At 37.2% G+C, this 13,871-nt stretch overlaps 1 protein-coding gene across 1 annotated transcript in view; it reads left to right on the forward strand.

Moving 5' to 3' along the window:
* LMBR1 (limb development membrane protein 1) overlaps positions 1-13,871 on the forward strand; it is a 64,890-nt gene that overhangs the window by 14,861 nt on the left and 36,158 nt on the right. Inside the window, exons 4-6 of the mRNA XM_010186376.1 lie at positions 2,157-2,196; positions 4,668-4,807; positions 10,839-10,942. Of these exons, the coding sequence (XP_010184678.1) occupies positions 2,157-2,196; positions 4,668-4,807; positions 10,839-10,942 (284 nt within the window). The remainder of the gene's footprint in view (positions 1-2,156; positions 2,197-4,667; positions 4,808-10,838; positions 10,943-13,871) is intronic.

The raw sequence follows: 13,871 nt of genomic DNA on the forward strand, positions 1-13,871 counted from the left end.
TTTTGTTTTTCAAGTGAACTGATGATTCTTTTTTTCTTTGCCTCCACGAGGAAAGAGTTTGAATGAGAGTGGGTGGCTGTTACGAAGGTACAGTGGATGGCCCCAGTCAGTTCTTCTGTTGTGGCTCTGTGACAGACTAAATTTTAGTGGTTTTGAGAGAGAAGAAAAGGGGGAATTTCAAGTAGATGCTTCACCTACCTTGCCTTTAGATCTTGTTCCTCTTTCATGTCAGCTTTTACAGAATTAGTATCTTCAGGCTCTGTTCTAGCACCCAAGCCAAGTTTAAAGCTTTAGCTGGTGAAGTGAAAAAGGTTGCCAGTAATACAGAAGGGATGTAGCGGATTTCTTCTAAAAATCTTGCTTTGCTCAGGTACAGTTATTTTGGTGTTCTTAACCTGTTCCTTATGACCTCGCCACTGAAGTCTTCTTCTTTGAGACAATCCTCTATTTCTTTTTCCTTAGAAACATTGTCTGTCTGAAACTGGTCTGTAGGGACCCCTGTCACTTTCTTCTATATTTAGTCTAAAGACAAATAGCATAAAAATCTATAAAATGGCAGAATTTTTGACTCTTGACAGCTTATCTGGGACCTTGGTGCTCAGTGAGAGTCAGTCATGCTGGAGAAGCATTCTTGTGCATGATGATCTTGGCACTTTAAACTTTTGATGGAAACAGTTTGAGCTATAGTGACCTGTGTTATGGCAGAGCTGTTCTCATAGATGGATTCACATTTTAAAAAGTAAGCTCTTCAAGAAATTAAATACCTTAAAAAAACCAAACTGCATCTAAATACAGAGGAGAGTTAAATGAGTAAGATGGATACTGTCTTCTGATCCTGATATGTATTTTGGATACTACAAAGCTGCTACTGTTTGGAGATAAGTACAGGGCAAGGGAACTGGTTTGGTAAATACTATTGTATGTAAAGACACTTTTATTACCTTTTTGACAGGTTGATCTCATCAGGTAGTTGGAGGAACTGCTCTGCAGCTGTCCTGACTTTGTGAAAGCTTTGTGAGCGTTTACTTAGACAAATGTTGTAGCCTGCTAGGATCTTCCTGGTGAGACACACTTGGAGAGTTAGCACTTTGGAAATTCTTTCAGGACAAATTGTTGTTTGCTGTTTCTACAACAAGCTCTTTAGCCAAGATGATTCATAAGAGACCTTGACTTAGTCCCTCAAAGCAACATGAGATTCCCATCAAAAGCCAGGAAAAAAATAACACTGTCTACTTTCACAGAAGAATTTCAAAATAGCATGATGTTAGTGGCTACATGTTTTTCAACTGTGTGCATGACTTAAGAACTTAAAACACCTGGCTTGCTTTATTCTTAGATTTTTAAATTGAGTGACCTCTTGTGGAAGACCTGGGAGACTTAAAGGAAGAAAGCTGACTCTCAAATTATTTCAAATGCAGAAATACATACGTTTGTATACAGAAGTGTGTAGAGAAAGGTATAAAGTATAACTGAAGGATATATTAATGATTGACCTCTGTGTTAAATGTTGATAATACTTCAAAATGTTGGAATATTAACTGAGGAATAAGTGAACAAACATGGTGTAAGATGTGAAATACCAGAAGGAAGGCGATGGTAACTTAAATTCAAAACAAACAACAACAACTGTCCTTCCCCCTCTCCCCCAAATCCCTGGGAGTGCGAGGGAGAGGTGAGTAAGGGGAAGCAACTGAGTGGTCATCACTACTGTTCTGGGTATGCTTTCTTGTTCTAAAAATACATGAATACTGAAAGTGAAACATTTATTTAGGAATTTCTAGTAGTAGTTAGTATGGACCTTAAGACTTTCCTGTAGCTTGCCTGCTCTCTGCATGTTAAGAGAGGCCAGAAGAGACAGTTCCTAGCAGCAGCTGTGGTAGGACATCTGAAAGCTTGTTTGCTGTAGAGCCCTCTGGAAGATGTTTCTAAGAAGTTTTGATCTACAAATTTAAATAAAGTGAAATAACTTTGTCGTTACAATGATTGATTGAAAAGAGTTTAAGACTAACAAAAAAAAAATCATTTTTATAGGAGTGTTCTTAAAATACTGATGCTAATAAATTGCTTTAGTAATTCTGAATTTTTATGGTAAATATTTTATCCTGAAGAAAGATGATTTAAGTATTGAATATAACCTGCTGTAATTTAATTTTCAGATGAGCAAGAGGATGAAGATGCCATTGTTAACAGAATATCGTATGTATAGTTCTTTTTGGAAACTTTTTTCCTGAATATATTATGATGATAGGAATCTTGTATGCTTCCAAATAAGTAACAGTCCGTTTTAAATGTGACAACAAATAAATTGCTAGAGGACAGAGGGGAAAAAGATTTGATCACGTGGCACCTTGTATTATGACAAGAGACAAGACGGTTTGGTACAGGGCTTTTTTCACCTCTGGTTTTCCTGGTAGGCCTAAACTTGTTCACAATATTGCATGAGAACCTGATGTGAGATTCAGTGCAAGACCTGCACCTCTCTAAAATGTATGTTTCTATGGAAGGTAGATTAAGTTCCCACTGCACTTATGGAAGTCTGTCAAGGGAGGCAATGGATCCTGGGAAGAAAGTTGAGTAGTACTCACCCTGAAGTCGACATCTGTATTTGATAATCTCAAAAAAAAAGCCTTAAAAAAGCATAACAAACGGAAGACAAACACTTGCCAGACCTGCTGGCCTGCCAGCAACTATCTCTACTCTTTCTGTTCCTTTTTAAAGCTGGATATTAATATCTCTTATTTAAATATGTCTGAAGATTTACAGAACATCTATGAGCTGTTGCCCTCTCAGTTACATGATTTGCTAAACTATGTGGACTTGCTGCTTGCCTATTATGATGTTTTTAGCTCTTCCGTGGTGGTGCTGCCATCCTTTTGGAAGGGGAGCTCACTGAGTATTTTATTGATTTGTCTTGTACCCTGGGAAAGTGCTGAGTACATTGCAAGCTGTTCACTTTTAGTTGTGCATTTGTGACATGCTTGAAAGATGTGCAAGGATGACGTAAATTTTAGGTGTGCTTCTCCCAGTAGTGTCTGATACCACTATTTTTTATGAATTTGAAATGCTTATTTGCCACAAGATCTACTTCAGATCTAGAGAGAGAAAAAGGCATACTTTTAAATGCTACAAAAGCTCTTTGCTCTGAACTATAAGAGCATTTCTGATTGGACTTGACCTTAAAGGTTTTTTCCAACCAAATGATTCTATGGTTCTCCTCTGCTTTTAAGATGACAGTGAAAGCTCTTCTAACAGTAAAGGCTCTTTGGGATCAAATAATTTTCATAGCATCTGTGGTCTTAGCCTGGTTCTGAACTTTTCAGTGTTCAAAGAATAAACTTGTCTTGTTAACTGTTATTCCCTCTGAATCTGTTTTTTAGTTTAGCTCTAAAGTACAAGTATCAGTTGTAAGTACTGTGTTCTTCACGAGAAAACAGTGTAAGACAAGATTAGCACTTCCATCAGAGTAATAGCCTTTCATTGAAAGTGTTGCTATAAATACAAAATGCTTCATGTTCTTTAAGCCTAAGATCTCTTGTTCGTTATATGTTTGTGTTTTTTCCAAAAAGCAATAACTGTCAAACATGTGATATTTTTTTGCATAGCATAATTGTCAGGATTTGAGAGATGATTGGGGGGAGAAAACAAAGCCGAACTGCTGTTGCATCTTGAAAGGCTGTTGTGTGTTAAGTTTCACAATTCTGACCTACAATTCTTAACCATCATTAAAGAAAAGAAGAAAATACCTCAGAAATGAACAAAAAAACCGTACAAGAATATATTCTTAAAATAATATCAGTCACCCAGACTTGAGCCTGTAAATTAAGTGTTGTGTGAATGAGGGATAGATTTGTAGGCTGTTAAGGAAATGTAAGATCTCTGTAAGCAACTTAATGACATTCCTGTTGTAGAAATGATCTACCTAAGTTTATCCTTTTTTGTCATGAGGTTTGGAGAATTCTTTCTAATTTTATTCTAGCATTGGCTTAGTTCTGCAAGAATGATTTTGTTGGTCTTACCTTTTGAAGAGCACAGTTCTCTTCAATGCCACAAGGTGGCATTTGATATAAGTTGTATAGGGATCTGAAAAGAACAAGCTTAAAGATTTTAAATAATTCCAACAATTTCTCTGTATTGACTTTACAGCTATCAGAAAATCCCAAACTATGAGATTATACTAGAATAACTATTTTGTTAAAGAAAAGCAATATATTTTTAGTTTGGTGTTAAAATATTTATTTATAATTATACTCACTTTTTTAGACATTAAGAAGCTGCTCTGCTTTTGAAAATTGTAGTAATTTAGAAATGGAATTTTTTCTTATTCTGAGTATGTATGTGGGAAATGAAAACTAAAATAGAAGACTTATGAAAAGATATTCCATGAACTCAAATAATTTAATCTGTGTATGATATTAGGACTGAATGTATGTCAGTCCCAATAGAAGAATGGTGGTAAAAACTAATTGTTTCTACTGCATTCTGTAAACTACTTGGTATTTGAAATTTGCTTTTTGGAAGTGAAATATTGTGGAATACAGTTTTTCATGCCCTTTTGCAATGTAAGAATGTGTTCCCTTCAGACACTGATTAACAGGTAGGCTAACTACTTTTTTTCCCCTGTTCAGAGCATGTTGGTGGTAACAGTGGTGCATTTCTTTAAATTTCAGGCTGTTCTTGAGCACCTTCACTCTAGCAGTTTCAGCTGGTGCAGTCCTGCTTCTACCTTTCTCAATAATCAGCAATGAGATCCTGCTTTCTTTTCCGCAAAACTACTATATTCAGTGGTTAAATGGCTCACTAATTCATGGTTAGTACTCAGCACAATGTAATTAAAATGGATGTCTTCATTATATGTGCACAGATATGTTATTATTTTCAAACTAATAACACCGTTTTCATTTAAGATGCTAATCAACGTGTTAATATGTTATTGGCTAGTTGGTTTTACTGCTGTGTGATACATCACAAATGTCTATTTTAACTGCTCTGCTGGGTTTTTTTAAAGAATTATGCAGACTCAATGGAATTAAACCAAATTCAGTGCTTTGAATGCTAATGTAGAGTGAATGGTATTAGAAGCTAGCTTGAAAACGCACTGTTCAAACTTCTTCGTCATGTTTTAATGTAAAAGTTTTATGCCTATCTAAAAATAAAAAAAATGTTTTAAGAATCTTGCTAGCTATGGGCAGTTGGGATTAGGTAGTTAAATTCAACTGCTAGTGATTTATTTGTAAACAAGGAAAATTACAGAATATATTGTGTCTCTTTACCACTTAAAACTGGACTATTTCAAGGAAAACAAGATGCAAGAAAGGAATATTACTTGTACTTGCAGTGATGATGCCTTGATGTCTGGCAGCGGGAGTTTTGCATGCTTTCTGGTATTGGCTAAAATGCTTAGGACTATGACGTGTATAATGAATACTAATGTTTGAAAATAAGTTGGATACTTTTATGTGTCTAAGGGAAATAACTGGTGGAAAACAGGACATTCTTTAGTAGATTTGGCTGGAGAAAGCATATTGTATCTTTGCTATGTGAAACAATGTATTTAATCTGGAACAAATAATTTACAAGTTAACTGCGCTGCCCTTTTTCTGCTCTTATGAAGAGATAGTAATTGGGCTTTGGAGGATTTTTCTCTGAAAAACTTATTTTCTTTCCTAATGTCTAATAATAGTCACAAATAGCAAATTCAAGAATTCCAGATCCAATTTTTTTTTACAACAAATTAAATGTGGATAGGTGAAGACAGGAAATAATGCTTATTGTCTGTCATCTTTCTGAAGTGATCTGAATATTTTAGTGTTATCTGGACAGTAAAAGAAATAGGGTTTTTAAACCCTTGACTAAAGAGGAGCTGACTGTAGGTGTGGTGGTCAGTGACCCCTGACAGAGTAATGTAAGACTGGAGAAAAGTGCGGAAGGAAAAAGGAAGAATAAAGACATACATTTTAGGACAGTAGACTTTGTCCTCTTCAGGAATTGTGTATGTGGGACCTTACTGGGGAATGCTCTGAAGGCAAAGGAAGTCAGTGGAGATGCTTACTCTCAACCATAACCTTTGAGCATCATCATGTGAACCTCAGTGTGCCAGAAAATGAGCAGGTGTAGGAAGAGGTCGACTTGGCTTTATGGGGAACTCCTGAGCTCAAAACATAAAAGCAAGTGTACAGAAGGTAGAAGTAGGGATATACTGCCTATGAGAGGTGTAGAAATATCACCTGGGTTACATACACTGCTGTGAAATTAGGGAAGCCTGGGCACAGCTGAATTTGAAACTGGTGAGGAGTTTGCATAGAGCGAGCTTCTTCTCTGGGGTATGCAGTGAGAGGAACAAGCAGTGCTTGCAGGACATAAAGCAATAGTTCTTCACAGTGGGCCATGGCTAAACACTGAGAGAGGTTGTCCAGAGAGACTGGGACATCCAAATCCTTGGAAGTTTTCCAAAACTCAGCTGACTAAAGCCCTGAGCAACCTGATTGCACCTGCAGTTTAGGTGTTTAAAGCAGCAGATTAGACTACAGGACTTCAGAGATTCTTTCTAGTTGAGTTATTCTGTGATGTGTTTTGTCACTCATCATGGGGGATTGCTAATTTGGTATACCTCCTACTTGGAAGAAAACCTCCAGCTACTTTTCGTTTTTCACACAGATTTAGCTGCTCAGACAGATTTATATTCTTTGCTCCCAAATGTGAAAAAAAAAATAAAACTAATGGAAAATAATGTTTCATTCTGTATCTGAGTTGAGTTTGGAAAAACTACAATAAAATATTTCGGGGAGCAAAAATTATATAATAAATGATTCTGAAATTTCACTCTGTCAGTGTTGCTACATTACTTGAGTAAACTTTGTTTATTTAGAAATCTGTTGGAGAAAGCAGCTGTCGCATAGGAAGGCCTTTGAATTTTTCAGTGGCTGCCACCTTTTGATTTTAATGTAATAACCTTTTAAAAGTACCACTATGCATGCATGTTGTAATTTATATTTCATGAAGTCCAATAGTAATGGCTAGCAAGAAAGTAAATTCAGCATCTTGATATGTCCAAGTTTGACTGTATATTGTAAAGCTCATGCTAGGGGTAGACATGACTGAACTAAACCAAGATTTACCGGAGTCGATGTGAAGACTTCAGAAACATCAGTAGATTTTGGATCTGACCACAGGCTTCTGTTACTCCAACTTGACGAAATCGGTGTACGGTCTTTCAAAACGTTACCTTGGGGAAGGGCTCCCTCTTGTGGTATTCGCTATGTTTACACAATAGCATTTACTGCTCTGTACAAACCTATTCCATGTAATGCCATTCCTTCTTGAAGTTAGTTATGAAATAACTGGGCAAGTTTTAAGAGCTTGATAGTGCTATCACAAGCACTCAAGTTCAGAGAATGTTCATATCTCCATAACACTCTGTCTGGCATAGCCTTCATGTATGATTTGCTTACTGCTTTGCAATTGTTATCAAATGGGAAAATTTGTATTACTTTGAAACATTTCGTTTTGCTGGATTTATCCATTACAGATGTCATCTGAGGTAGTTGAATGTACCATTAAGGGTCTTTATACTGTAGATTGTTGCATTAGTTGTGGCATATAGAAAATATATGCTTCTGATTTTTGAAAACAGACAGCCTGTACCTGGATCCAGTAAACACTCTTACCTAATGCATGTTGGACTAAACCCAGAAATACTTCTGACAGCGAACTCTTCACTTGTGCTGTTGGTGGATACAGCCACCAGGTGGAAGTAAAACGTAATAAAACTGCCATGGATAAGGGTTGAAAAATTGCTGAGGGTCTACTCTGTTTGCCAAAGGCTGAGAGGTTTTCAATTTTTGTTTTATTAACTTGTTTTCTAGGGGATATTCTTAGATTGCTACAAATTTAAAAAAAAAAAAAAGGCCAGCACACTGCTTAAGGCTTTTATACACATTGATATCTGCAAGCCTCATTCAATTTTATGATGTAGTCAATGTAGTAAGGTAGAATTATTTTTCTCAGTCTACTTTAATTTGATTTCTGAACTATGAAATTAGGATAAGAAATACAGTAGGGGAGGAAGAGGGTCCTGTATGTTCCTTACTTTAAGGAAAGTGTATGTGTATATCAGCAGCAGTACAGCCCTGTCCTTACCTCTCATAACTTCACGTGCCTATTGTAGCCCTGTAATTTACTATTCTGTGAATGTGGTTGCTATCAGCTATTAATGTGTAAAGTTTTGGATTTTAACTTCTTAAAAATCATACCAGATGGGTACTATTCTCCCCTCCCTTAAAATGCTCTGTACATACTGTGCAGCAGTGTTTTACATTGTAGATATACATGTAATGGAGCTGCTGAAATTAGGACAACCAGGTATTCAGCTTCACATCAGGTAACCGAATGCACTGTCTTCAGTTAGGGAAGACCACTGAAATAAAACCTCCAAGCCGATGTAGAAGTATTTCTCTCTAACACTGGTGTCTTCATTTTCTGGGGGAAAAAAAGTTCACAGACTGCTTGAGTTAATGTACCTCTGTAAGGGCTGTTAATGACATTCTTGCTGATGTTGCTATGTGTGAATGTTCCTTGAATGGTAACAGGAGCTTCCTGGCTAAGCAAATTCAAAAGGAAAAATCCCCCTCTTTGTTCACTGGAGTTTAGCCACCTTTAGGCAGTCTGTTTTCTTTAGCAATTGAGTATTATATTTCACGCATCTTTTGGAATTTTCTTCTTTTGTTTTCTGTAGCTTATTTGGCTAAGTTTTGCTTCTTGGTGTTGGGTGCTATCAATTGCTGAAGAAGTAGATTTCTTGGCCTCTTTCCTCCTACCCCCCTTTTATTTCTCTTTGAAATTTAGTTTCATTTAAAGAAAAAAGGAAGTATATATGGTGAAGGCATTTTTAAGGGGTTGTAGGTGAAGATAACTGCTAACTGTTTTACATTTGAAACTAAATACAGGAATTTCTCTCAATAATGAATTCCCCAGACATGCAGTAAATGTCTTTCTTTACTTATTCTTTCCAAAATGGAAATTTTAAAGAAGAAAATGAACGAGCCTGTACATGACAAGAAAGAAGTAAACAAAGCTGTTAGTTCACATTTTCTTCTCATGGGAGATGTTGTTTTTTGGATTTCACGTTGTACACACTTGCACAGTTCTGCAGGGCTATACTGTATGTTTTGGGGAAGGTGGAGGGCTAAGCCTGTTTTTCTCAATTACAAAAGAAAAGCCGTGTTTTCAGGATGCAGAACATGTGACAGTAGTTAAACCCGTTAGCTACACTAGTGCTAAATTGCAGGTAAGATTCTCCTTTTATAAGAAAGAAACACTGCATCCTGCACAGCTTTTGATAGGGTGATGATGGGTTCATGTCTATGCACCAGAAACTGGTTGTTCAGGAAGCGTTCAGCTTAGAAAATCTTTAATAGAGAGTTCTCCCTTAATGGAGATCAGTTATCACTTCAGGTTGTTTTCTAAACCTTTTCTCTTCCTGCAGGTGACACATGTCTTACAGATGTCCTAGTTTTAGTCAATTGTTGATTTTTCACCTCGGTCACAGAACGGTTGAGGTTGGAAGGGACCTCTGGAAATCATCCAGTCTGACCCTTCTGTTCTAAGCAGGGTCAGAGAAGGCTGCTCAAGGCAGTGCCCGGTTGAGTTTTGAATATGTCAAAGGATGGAGATTGCAGAACCTCTCTGGACAGCCTGTTGCAGTGTTTGACTACACTCAGGGGGGAAAAGTCTTACATTCGAGTTGTTTTTATGTTTGTTTTCAATTTGTGCTTATTGCCTCTTCTCCATTCACTGGATACCACTGTGAAAAGTGAGACTTGCTATTTCTTTCCCTCTCCCTTATCAGATACTTACATACATTGATAATGTCCTCTCTTCAAGGCCATGCAATTCCGGCTTTCATAGCCTCTGCTTGTGTCGTGCAGTTGCCACAGTCCGTTAATCATCTCTGTGGTCCTTTTGGACTCGGTCCAGTATGGCCATGGAGGAGCCCACATCTGGATGCAGCACTCCAGATGTGTGCCGCCAGTGCTGAGCAGAGAGAAAGGATCACCTCAACCTGCTGGCAACACTTCTAATGGAGCCCAAGATGCTTTTGGCTTCCTCTGTTACAGGGGCACGCTGCTGGCTTGTGTCCAACTTGGTGTCTGACAGAACCTCAATGGCCTTCTCTGCCATTGCTGTGGATGCACGCTCTCTCATCATCCAAGTCATTAATGCAGATGTAAACCGCAGTACTGATGACCTGGGGTGCACCACTGGTGACTGGCTGCCAGCCTGACATTGTCCTGCTGGTCACAACCCTTTGAGCCTGGAAGCTCACCCAATTTTCAGTTTACCTCAGAGTCCACTTACCTAGGCCACAATTTGTTGATCAGTCTGAGGAGGTTATGGGACATGATGTTGAAAGCCTTACTGAAGCTGAGATAAAACACATCCACTGCTCTCCTCTTGTCTGCTGGTCCTGTCACCTCATCATTGAAAGCTGCTGTTGCTGTTACCATGATACCTTCTTTTAATTTGGAGGTGATGATGGCATTTGTGTATTGCTGATGTTAAAATCTATCATTTGTCTGAGTTTCTTTTGAAGGAAAAATATGGGAGGAAGTGAGTACACAGAACTGAATTTTGTGAGATTCACTGGTGGTAGTAAAATACCCAATGAGTATTTTTCAGCAATGACCTGTAAATAATTATATATTAATAAAAACCTGGCTTCTGTTAGCACTTCTATGTGTACTACATTTTTATATGTAAGTGTAATGTAAGGGAGGAAAATGTAACTTGTTTAACTTTTTAAGCTGAGCAACTTATGACGAACTTTTTTGTGTTTGTTGCAGGTTTATGGAATCTTGCTTCTCTTTTTTCAAATTTATGTTTGTTTGTGTTGATGCCCTTTGCCTTTTTCTTCCTGGAATCAGAAGGATTTGCTGGCTTAAAAAAGGTAGGAAAATACCGTTAAATACAGAGTAATTACAGTATATATTCAATTTTCAGCCCTTGTTGCTGATGAAACTGAAATTACAAATTTGGGAGGATTGGGCTCTGGGGTGTGTGAGTTTTGTGAATGTTTATGTACAGATGTGGACTCCTGCACAAGCGGGTGAAGTGAGTGTACAGTGTGTGGCTGTGAGTAAGCTTAAGGAGAAAAGAGTCCTTGAAAATCCATGTATGCTGAGATCAAGAAAATGACTTAACTCGTCTTTTTGTTTGTTTATTTATTTATAAAAGAATGTTTTTTGGTCAAGATTCTAGTTTTTGGAAAATTATTTTGTTGGGATCTTAAAAGAAGAGAAGGTTCAATAAATACACTAGAAGTAAAGTAACACGGGAAAGAAGTACAGTCTTATTACTAATGGGAAGGATGACCTAGAGAAAATAAGCTTGATTTATGAATTTTAAGGATTACAGACATCCCCAAAAAACATTCAAGTGTGGTCAGTACTACAAGAATAGATTAAAAAACTGTCTTAAATGTGTAGAGAATAACTACAAATATTCAACTAAGTTGAATGTATTCAAGTTGAGAGGGCTGAACATTTCAGTGAAGCATGGAATTTGGCAAAGCAATTTCTGAACCATAAGGTGGTAACTATTATATTAATATGTGAACTAAAGAAATATAATGAAACATTACTGTAATGGGAGGCACAGCAAAAGGAATTTCAAATCATAAATATCAGATATATTAGACTGGGATGACTGTCTGGGGACCAACTGTAGCACATTTTCATTAATCTTTATCATCCAAATGATTACACTTTTGTTTTTAATGATACTGTGCTTGAGGGAATTCCATGCCCTTTGGATGACAGTTATTAGAAAGCAAAGGATCTTAAAGTGGTCTGAAACCAGGAACATGAAATGCATTAAAGATGGATGCAAAATACTGTGAGTCATTGGTGGATTGCGCGTAACGTAAATCAGCAAGGGGATGATTGTAGTGGGAAGGAAAACATAACTCCTGGTCGCATTGACAGGAGTGTGGCATGGAGGCAATGAAGTTGCCATTTCTGTTCTTGGTGGAACTGGGGAAAGCTCAAGTCAAGTACTGCATCCAATTTGGGATTTTAAGGTTCATGTGGACACTTTAGAGAAAACAGAGGGCAGCAAAGAAAATAAGATGCTTAGAAAGTATGGCTTGAAGGAAAAATTTAATTCAGAGAGAATGATGTGAAGAAACAGATAATTATTTTATAGCTGAAGCTACTGGAAGGTTACAAAGACTGAGCAATGTAGCTGTGTCAGAAGGGATCTGTCAGACCAACCTGAAATGGTGTAATACCTGTATAGCCTGTTCTGAGCTGATTGATGCTACTGTGGTGGTACCTTGTATTGACCAAACTGAAGCTGTATCCAACTTCATCCAACATAAGTTTGGCTGACTGAGCTAATGGGTTCAACTTCAAAGGAGTTTGGAGATGGGCTGAGTTTTGTCCATACTACTGTGTTTAACTCTGCTTATCCAGCTTGTCTGGAAAAATCCCTTCTCCTCTTCTTCCTTCACTTCGGGTATCTAGAGGGCTAAGAAAACTTTCAGCAACTCAGTTTGTCCTTTCAGTTTTCAGGTGGAGGCCACTCCTGTTTCCTTTTGACTGCAAGTAGCTAGCCCCAGTTAATGTGTATCTTCTAAAAAAGAAGTTAATGAATTTTAATAGGGTTTGTGTCTGCTGCAAAACCAAGGATTTTCTCCATTGGTGTACCATGTATGGTACTGGTGGTGTGCTCTCTTGTTGGCTCCAATGTACGCTTTATGTATCCCAGCTGTGTTAAACTTGCACTTTATGCTATAACTATTAAAGTTTTATGTAACTTTTAAACTTACTATACTGGCCATCAATAAATCCCATTCAGGATAAATAGGATCACCATTGCATGTTTACATTTGGAAGTGTTTGTAACTCCAGTTGATATAGAACCATACTCTGCAGATATAGGGGAAAAAGATGATTGTCGGTGCTGTAGAGTATTTTTGTTTATTCATGAGCTAAATGAAATCAGATTTTAGTAGCAAAACTCATCTGTTGGGGCTGGGGGGCAACCCCAATTTTGGGTATGTTTTGTTACTTTGACTTTTCCTAGGTGTTTTTGGTACAGCCCAGAAGTCAAATGTGGTTACTAGTACAGGTACTCAAGTCTTCTGTCCGATGTCTGAATTATTTTACCAGCTTTAAGTGAGGCCTAAAGCTATTGGTTGAGATGTAGGAATTGTAGTCCATTTTTATAATGTTGTATTTGGGTGCTTTTCTTAGAAAATAAGTAGCAAATGTCACTTCTGGACTAAGTTGATAGTTAAAATTGAGTGTGCTGTTCTGTTCAAATTCTGTTGCGCATAAATGATTCTGCTTACAGTAAATAATTATTTTTTTTAAAGAGCTACAGCACATAACAGGGTGCTTGGAATCTGGAAAAAATCCTTAACTGAATTTAGGATTACATGTAAGCTTTTCAGTTCTAGAATCTATCAAGAGTATTTCCCATCTCTTTTAGCTTCCTTGGGTATTGGCACCTTGCTTATCTCTTCTCAGAGAAGATTTTGAGACCATGATTACCTTGTAGAATTCTGGTAATGTAACATATTATTTTGGTCTTGATTACACTTGTGCAAGTTCAAAAAAATTCTTATTTTTGTCATTTATTATGTCAGAATAATGCACCAGAGAGAGAAAACATCATTCAAATGCTATTACTGTTAACTGACAAAATCAGATTTTACTGATCTCAATTTGAAAGAACATTTAATACATTTGGCAAAACTTGCAGCATTTAAGAGCAATCTACTATAAATGTGAGGACATTCAGTAAGGAGGTTTGGCACAGGATATGTAATCTCAATTTTTTTTTTTGTCAGAGAATTGAATACAAGGAGGAGG

This window comes from Mesitornis unicolor, unplaced genomic scaffold, assembly GCF_000695765.1.
Source record: "Mesitornis unicolor isolate BGI_N332 unplaced genomic scaffold, ASM69576v1 scaffold11656, whole genome shotgun sequence".
Lineage (NCBI taxonomy): Eukaryota > Metazoa > Chordata > Aves > Mesitornithiformes > Mesitornithidae > Mesitornis > Mesitornis unicolor.